The sequence below is a fragment of the Bactrocera latifrons genome, unplaced genomic scaffold (genome assembly GCF_001853355.1).
Source record: "Bactrocera latifrons isolate USDA-ARS-PBARC rearing strain unplaced genomic scaffold, ASM185335v1 scaffold_154, whole genome shotgun sequence".
Taxonomy (NCBI): domain Eukaryota; kingdom Metazoa; phylum Arthropoda; class Insecta; order Diptera; family Tephritidae; genus Bactrocera; species Bactrocera latifrons.
This window is the reverse complement of record NW_017535008.1, coordinates 106,720-115,790: the sequence shown is the minus strand read 5'-3', so window position 1 is coordinate 115,790 and position 9,071 is coordinate 106,720. Positions and strand designations below refer to the sequence as shown.

General features: G+C 39.7%; 2 protein-coding genes across 2 annotated transcripts in view; one reads left to right on the top strand and one right to left on the bottom strand.

The window, feature by feature from the left end:
- LOC108966041 (caspase-8) overlaps positions 1–1,901 on the top strand; it is a 13,502-nt gene extending 11,601 nt beyond the window's left edge. Inside the window, exon 9 of the mRNA XM_018928761.1 lies at positions 1,814–1,901. The gene's annotated coding sequence lies outside the window, so the exon portion shown is untranslated. The remainder of the gene's footprint in view (positions 1–1,813) is intronic.
- On the bottom strand, positions 836–8,900 carry LOC108966044 (transmembrane protein 198). The gene is made up of 7 exons (XM_018928767.1): positions 8,624–8,900; positions 7,732–8,548; positions 3,617–3,719; positions 2,026–2,288; positions 1,796–1,960; positions 1,385–1,684; positions 836–1,322 (listed from the first exon to the last, which is right to left on the bottom strand). The coding sequence occupies exons 2-7, from the start codon at positions 7,828–7,830 to the stop codon at positions 1,143–1,145; spliced, it is 1,110 nt and encodes a 369-aa protein (XP_018784312.1). The 5' UTR covers positions 7,831–8,548; positions 8,624–8,900; the 3' UTR covers positions 836–1,142.
- Between the last annotated feature and the right edge of the window lie 171 nt (positions 8,901–9,071).

Genomic DNA, 9,071 nt, shown 5'->3' with positions numbered 1-9,071 from the left:
TTCACCTCTAGGCGTTTTAAAATGAATTAATTTTAGTTTAAATTTTTAATTCTAATTTGGGTTTAAGAATTAATTTTTTAGAATTTCGAAAAGTTTTTAAATTAAAAAATTGGCAACCCGGTTTGATATACATACATAAATACACAACATGTTTTTGGAAACTAATGATTTTTTTTAATTTTCACACAAAACTCGATAATGCAGCAATACAGCAGCATATTTTAAAATAAAATATAATAATTGGAAAAGAAAGCAAATAATAATTCTATAACGCATTTAAATTTATCGATAAAAGTTGCCAGTAGCGAATTAGACTCATGAAAACACTTAATTATTTCACACATACATACAAATCAAGTAGCTAGTTAGTTTTAGTTTTTTGGAAACTAATTAGTTCTTTGAAAACATTAAAAATGAACGTACTTTGTAAGTTAAAGCCTGTTAAACCCTGTAACACAATTAATTTTAGAACATATCCTAAGCGCATACATACATATAACGTTTTCCTTGTCAGTACTTACTAAAGAGGAACTTAGCTTAGTCAGTGTCGTAAATTTGCTTGTACTTGAAAATAATGTTGAACATTTTAACGTAAAGTTTTTGTTATTTTCATGTTTTACCTGAATTTTCATACTCAAAATGCTTAAAAAATTCACCAAAACACTTTTGTTTTCCTAAGTTTTCTATGCATTCAACTTTTTCTCGTTGAATTTACAAAATTTAGTGTTTTAGAAGCCAGTGTTTTAATTTTACTCTGCTGACTGTGGACATTTTCGCTCCTATTTCTGTTTAAATTCTTTAATTTAGCGCGCGAAACCAACAAATTTTAACTTACTTATCACTTTCATGCATTACCACACATGCACTCGTCTCCTTCCTTCGCTCCCTCCCTGCACTTCATTAAATTAAGCTTTGTCAAGTTTTATTTACACGCCCAACAAACGCAACGTTGCATTTTATCACTTAGCTGTAGTTGTTGTATTGGCAATTCATATTCCCGTTATACATACACGCACAACGATCGTCGCACACGCACACACATACGCGATTCTTCGGATAACCACAAGCAAGCTCCACGCGTCTCTTATACGTTTCCGTTTCCCTCGCACATTCGCCGCTTACATGTAACTGTTGCTTGTTTGTTATCCTAGATCACGCACAATTTCGATTTTGTCGCACATTTCGGAATCGGGTATGGTGGTGAAGTGTGTGCGATCGCTGCGAAATGTATTGCGTTCGTTCGAACTCGTCTTAATCGAACGTTCCGAGGGCGTCTCCGTGCCGCCCAGTTGTATGCGCTTCTGCAATGCTGACACGAAGTTCTGCAATGAGGTGATTAGTGGCGTCTAAGTCAATATAGTTGTTTTTTTGTTGTTTTACGAACCTGTGAAATAATGTCGCCGCGCGCCGTGCGCACCTGATACAGATAACGGTACTTGCGTTGACTGGCCTCTTCGCGCGTTTCGCGCGGTCGTCCGCTCATGCGATTCGTCGGCAAGCCGCCGGCACCGCAGCGAGCCATCTGGTGGTGGTGCCGCAGATAGACGCGCTTGCGATGATCCACGCGCCAGGCCGTGATGAAGCACTGCACCATTATGCTGATGATGATTGCCACCGGCCAGGAGCATATCAAAATGCCGCCGTAACAAGGCGGTGGCAGCGGATTCGGTTTCATATTTAAAATCTTAAATATTATTAACAGTACAAGTTGTTGTTATTTAATTCTTTTCTTGTAGTTTAACTTAATAAAATTTAATATTTACTGCAAGTAACGGTCATTAGCGCTAACACTTACCCAATTTATCGTGTCTAGGTTGTGCATGAAAAAATCGATAGCGGTAATAATCATCGCGCTGCCAACGATACTCGAAGTCAGTATGGTCACATATTTGGCGCAGCAGAACGTCAGCACCGAGCAAATGACGGCGCCACCCGCGATAGCCACATAAATTTCGCGATACTACAATAATTTGCAAAAAGTATTTGTTTTTATTGTTTTATCATATGTTCTGCATTGATACTCACGCCAAAGTCATTGTCTGGCATTGTGGCCACACACACGGCCATCGCTGCGCCAGCTACCAGTGCGCCCGCGAATGCGCTAATCAATATCGATGCTACCGGGTATGTCGAACCAATCACGGCACCCAGCAAGCCCGCCACGATCGCTAGTGCCGAATCGGTTGGTTTGCCGAGCAGCGTTACATGAAAGTCCTGTAACATGAAAATGGCGTTGGCACCAACCATCAGACCGCTTAAGAAACCCACCGCGCGCAGACAGCGGTAGCCTGTGAATTGAAAGAAAATAAATTATAAGAAACAACATTTGCTGCAGGTGCCATAAGAAATGAACAATAAAAAGAAAAACAGTTTAGAAGGAAAATCCGGTAAGTCCAAACTTTTTTCGATTTTTAGATATTCCACAATATGCAAGCTTATAGAAGCTTTTAGGAGAAAATGTCCAATATATGGTATCCGTGCATAAATGTACTATTTGAAATCGTATTTTTATGTGAGAGTGTTTGAATTCTCACGTTTAAGTCAAAACGGGTCATTTAAGGGTAAAGGTTATGCGAAAGACCTGGCTAGGTCAGCAGAGGAAGATCTCCACTCCGTTGGAAAAGCCAGGTAGAGAAGGATTTGGCTTCGCTTGGAATTTTCAATTGGCACCACCTTGCGAAAAGAAGACTTGGGCGCTATTGTTAACTCGGGTATAATCGCGTAAGCGGTGTCATAAGCCAGTAAAGAAGAAGAAAGTCATTTAGGGAAAATATGTACTATTTCAAACATTCGCTGACACAATAGCCCAAAGACCCTTTTAAGTGCAATAAATGTTGTAAATAATGTTATGTTGTAATCTACAAGGGCGGCTCGATAAGTCGGATTGTATAATCAAACCAATATCACCCTGTGACCGCTTTGTCTTTCTCCAGATAGTTGTTGAAGATCACATCATGTATAACCCTTCGATTTCTTCAAAACACTTTTGTCGGTTCTATTCTCTTGTCGATCCATGTTTCGTCGTCGGCCACGAGCAACGCAAGAATTCCTACTGACTACACTTGTTGCCCAGAGTGAGCAATCTAGGCACCAATCGCGCCGACAGATTTTTAAGTCGAATATTTTATGCAGAATATGACCCAAACGATATTTGTGGATCGCATACTATCTCGCGCATCTTCAGTTTGAGATCGTGGACTATTGTCGAATTATCCTACCAGTTAGTCGTTTTCGGATCACTTTGGCGCGGCTAACCAATAACCGACCAAATTTCGACAATCACAATCGGTGGAGGAGAGTCCATGTATACAGCATCCCAGCGCTCTTTTACTACGGGATTTAGATTAAAACAAAAAAGAATCGAATCACTGATATTGCTCTGTTTCCATTTTTTTATAATCCTCTAATAATCCATTTAGACACGCGCTTATAACAAAACTACGGGTCCAATTCGGTAGAGCGCGACAAAGAGGCGGAATTTGTCACGAGGGAGGTTGATTCCTATTAGTACCAACTAGCATGTAGATGTCTCTTTATTGAGAAAGTCAATTAGAAAAATATTTCTTTTTTCGAATTGTTTTCAATGCAATCTGGGAACAGTTGCCTCACTACTTACCGAGCAGCGCGTAAACAATACCAAACACCGCCGTAATTGTCCACAACAGTGCGGCCACAGTGTCCGGTGTTGTTGTTGTACAAGATGGGCTTTCTAGAATGCCCTACAAAAATGAGAAAAATAAAAAAAGTATTTAAGAAACCATTAAAATTTTTATATTGTGATAAATATATTTCTATATATATGTGTGTGTGTGTGTGCGAGCAATCCATTTGTGGCGCCAACCGAACGACTTCGTAATTGAAAACTGAAATCAATCAGCACGACACGAAATCAATATGCTCGAATGCAATTGCAAACTTATTCACTTCATCACACCATTTTCAACCAAAAAGGCGGAAATGTAAACAAAAACAAAGATTGGTGTTAATAAAATTGTTGTATGCGCAGGCGAAAGTGCTCCAACTTAGTACGCTGGCAAACCGCTCGCCAAGTAACGGTGCTTGATAGCAGTGTGGGCGGCGGGTGACATAAGTGGCATGAATTTGTATACCCACTGTATGTATGTGTGCGCTAAGAAGTGCGTCATAACCGCATTTGAATGCATTCACAACAACACAAGCGAAAAAAAAACAACAAATATCAACAACAATCGCAATAATACTATAACAGTCCGCAGATGACTGCTGGCGACGAGAAAATTGGCGGCGGTGGCAACAACAGGCGACAACTTACACTTACACACACACCCATACACATGCATATATGTGTAAATAGAACACACAAAAAGTGGGTCAATTCCTATGGCGGTAGTCATAGAGCAGTTGAAGCACTGCTGCTGCCGCCTGCCGCAAACAGGTCGGCGGAGGACACTCGAATTTTGCAATCAAGCAACGCCAGTGGCAACACTCAGCGCGGTGGCTTGCTGCAACGCATACGGTCAACATTGTAAACAACAAATACATATGTTGTAGTGTTTAAACTACAACAAAAATAAACACATTAATGCATTTTTTACATTTTACACATTTTACAAGTGAAAAATCAACAATGAGCGCAGCTAAAACACAAGACCGCCGTTGGCAGCGCACAAATGGAGCACTAATAACCGCCGCTAAAGCAAAAGTAATGATTGCAGCAACGAATTTTTGTGTACAAACCACAGTCAAATTTAAGATAAAGCGAATTGAGAATCGCCGACTATTTCCGTATTATCCTTTTTCGATAAATCTGCCTTTTTAAAGAACAAGTCGCAATTTGCTGTAGTAAAGAAGTGCATAATCAGTAGTAGCGGCGTTCACATCATAAAATAAAGAATAGAAATCGTAATTAGAATATTCATGCATCCCATTTTCGTTTAATGAAGGAAATTTTGCATTTCTAATGTCAGTGAGAAAAACATAACTGCCTCCATAAAGCTGCATGTATGCTAGAAATTTTAAAAATAGTCGGCACAGAGTAAATTTCCAGATCGATATCTCAAAGCTTTCTTCTTTACTGGCATAGACACCGCTTACGTGATTATAGCCGAGTTAACAACAGCGCGCCAGTCGTTTCTCCCTTTCGCAACGCAGAACCAATTGGAGATTCGAAGCGTAGCCAGGTCCTTCTCCACCTGTCCTTTCCAACGGAAAATATAGTATACTTTTAGGCGATAAGCCATATAAAAGGCTTTAATACTATCAGAAACCGTTGTTTTGAGAATTACGTAAATACATTTTTTTACGCATAGGCTTCATTTTGCTTGGGATTGATAACCTCCTGCGACTTCGAAGCACCCACTGCTTGTTTAGAAGACAAGAAAGTAAAATGTAGAAAAATTCGGTAATTTCGAGCATTGCGCTTTGTATGCCATGCCTACATTGTACTTGCAAATGTATGCGTGCATGTGTGTATGACATGAATTTTTCGGCAAGTAAATTCACTTTTCAGCATGTTTAGCAAACACAATAGCACTAGTAGTAAGAATGCATAAAAAACTAGCACAAAGCAAACAATGTGCAAAAAATGCAAAAAGTTTTGAAGAAGCCGTTGCGAACACCCACAATAGCAGTCAGTCGGTGTAATGAAGTGAAAACCTACCAGTGCGCCCAATTCTGTGGCTCATTTATCACTTTCACAGTTCATGACAATTTTAACCAAATTTGCCTTTGCTTTGTGCGCGCAACTCATTTTGCCCACCATTCTTCTTCTACTATCTGCTCATCTGCATTTTTCGCACTTTTGTGGCTTTTGCGGCTTCTGGCCTTTGCAAAAGCAAGTAAAAAGTCCTTGCGGTTTTGATTAGACAGACGTCAGTCCGACCTCAATGCGGAACTACTCATTTGAGGGAATTATAATCCGGAGTGTGGGTATTTAGGACAACTTAAGTTATGCGACTGCACTTAACCTGGCTTACAGAGTTACGAATATTATTTTCAAGTAATTTTCAAGAGTGCTTCGATAATTTGTAGAAGGTCAATCGCAATTAAAACAGAGTTTGCTTAATATTCTAGACTTGGCCTCTAGTTCAGAGTTCATTCAATTATTGTACTCGGCTTCGTCGCTCAATACTACCGGGAGTCTGATTTTAATAGCGCGCGTTAGCAGAAACAAATAATAATTTATTAGAAACAAAGGACTTAAGGATTATATTCCTTTCATTAGATCAGCAGCATTTCAATCATAAGCTTGAGTTAGGGTTAAACAGACAGTCTGTATGCAAATCTGATTAAGCTCAGAGCTCATGGAGGTCCTCGCTGAACTATTTGCTTTAAAAGTAACTCGGTCTCGCCTGTCACCCAAAAGTATATAGCTTGTCGTCTATTGCCAGCGGAATACTGTACCAAATAAATTTTCCATATCGATGAGGTCTACAGAGTTTGTCCGGAAAATAATAAGACGCGACTGTACTACGGAGCCTGCGCGCACCGACTGGATTCGAGCACCTGGAGAGTGAGGACAAACATTTTCGCGTGACGTGTTTCTGTGAGTCGCCGAAAATACTGCGTTCTTTGGAGCAGGGGTATGCGATTAAATTCTGTGTGAAGCTCGGTAAATCTGCGACAAAGATGTTTGATATGATTAAGGTGACTTACCCAGATGTTTCTTTGGCAAGAAGTGTTGCAATTCGGACTTTTTGGAAAGCCGGGAAGAGGTCACTGTTGGGAGACCGGCGACTTCTACAAACATCGTCAATGTGACTCGTGTGCGCAAAGTTTTGAACTCAGATCGTCGACTAAGTATTCGTTTAATTGCCTAGATGTTAAATTTATCAAAATCTGTGGCTCATGGGAATGTGACGCAGCACTTGAACTTGATTTTAAATTACAGTACGACAATGCCTCGGGTCACACCGCCTTTCTTTTGAATAGCTACCTAACCAAGGCTGGCTTCCCAACGCTTCCGAAGCCGCCTCACAGCCCAGTTGTGGCCTCCACGGACTGTTTTGTTTCCTTCCCTGAAAAGGCCGAAAGGCAAGCATTTAAGACTACAGAGGGGATCCAAGCAGCATGCACCTCGGCTCTATTCCAGAGAATGCCTTCCGTGACGACAAGCAAATTGCTCAAATGCGTCCTCTATGGCATACTAGTATAGTATTAGTAAAGCTGCTATACAAACTATATACGTTTTTTTTGTTTGTGAAGAGTATTATAGTTTTGTGATTTTACACCCTTTAATATTTTGCATACATTCAAGGACATCAATTTTTGTGGTTAGGTTTATTTGCGATGTAATTTCCATTTCGTTCAATACTGTCAGCCCTGTTTTTTCACTACTTTCAGTTTACATTCGCACAAACAAAAAGAATCCCGACAACGTCGTTTTTTCTTTCATAGTTAATAAGTCAACCGACTTTGTGAGGCTTATAGAGTTTCTAATCCTTTCAATCAACACTGTCAGCGTATTTTCCCCCCGCTTTCTTTACACAACCGCATTTCCGTTTGCTGTGTCATAGCTGATAGCAAGAACTTTTCACAACATTCAAGTAAGCGTGCAAACCATAAGTGAATGCACACAAGCGTTGCTCCACTGCAGCGGTGGCCAGGTCAGGGCCTAATCGCGCTCGTTCGTTAGCTCGTTGGCGCCCTATTACATACATATGCAACGCATATACATATGTATATATGTATTACATACGAGTATATGTGTATATATGTTTGTGTACTTTTGTATAAACGTATACAAACACTCACCTTAATCAAGAAGGGCCAATCCAAGTTCTGCAGCTCGCGTGTGTCATCATGGCCATGACGTCGCTCATCCTCACTTTCGTACACGTTCACGGAATGCATTTTCTCCGCACACTGAAAAACACTGTTTTTTCTTGTTTTTGCTGTTGTTGCAATGTATGTGTTTTCTTTTTTGTTTGCCAAAGCAATTGGCCTGCTTTCAGCCAACTAAAGAGATGCTGCAGCGGCTCTTTTGAACTGGGCGTATTCTCGCGTGTTTGAGTGAAGAAAAATATGATGCTGTACGCTCAAACGCAGCACGCAGTTAATATTTACAAAATCTCGATTATGTTTATGAACAATTTTTTGCTCGTCCAGCTATTGGCAGTTGGTGAGCCGTGGTAAACACGCCATTACTACGTTTCTCTTTTGCTGACCCAACATTCTACACTTGTTTAACGCAAATTTTTTGACTGTCATCCTTCTATAACCTACACATATAGGCTTAATGGCGTGAAAAACTAAAAACTCGAAGGAAAGTGAAATTGTTTTCATGCGCTCAGAAATTAAGCAACAAAACGCACGTTAGTAACAATTTCGCAGTTATTATTTATTTGTAATTGCTTTTTGTTAATAAATTTTCCACACACATAATTTTGTGATTTTCACTTTTCATTTACATTTTTGCTTGTTTTTCTTACACACACGCTTCCTACCCGTGTAATAACCTTTTGCGACTGCGAGCATTTGTTCGCCACTTTACATGAGCGCTGCCGATTACTCGTCAGTTGCAGGGACAATTCCGAATTGTTGTGGTACGGTCAGTGGCACATTTTCCACCCTAAACAACGAAAATTGAACGAATGTGAAAAAGGAATCGTATTATAGCATGTGACAAAAGGAGCGAACAAATTACCATATGAGGATGCCGAGAAGTAAAACCAGCGGCAAAGCGCGCCGCTATCAATGGTTGGGCGGCTGACTGTTTGGCGTATAAATGCCTTTATAACTGTTGGACGTTGTTGTGCTCTTTGTCCGTATGTATATTGTTTTTGTAAACACACCTCACACTGTGCTTTTGTACCCTGTTAGCGGTAACCGCTGTTTTGCTTTCTAAAGCCCTGTCGATTACAGACACGGAAGCATAGTATGTGAATTTGTATAAATATTCTATTTGCTTACACTTTCGTAATTTCCGAGTTCAGTTTTTTAAACAAATTAAAATTATTGTTATACATTTTTGATTTTTTTTTGTTCAAATTGTTTTTAGCTTTCTTAAATAATGCGATTTTTTTTCTTTTTGTTGTCTTAAAATATTTTTTTATTCAACATTTAAAAACAATTCTTTCTTTATTTAATTAAAA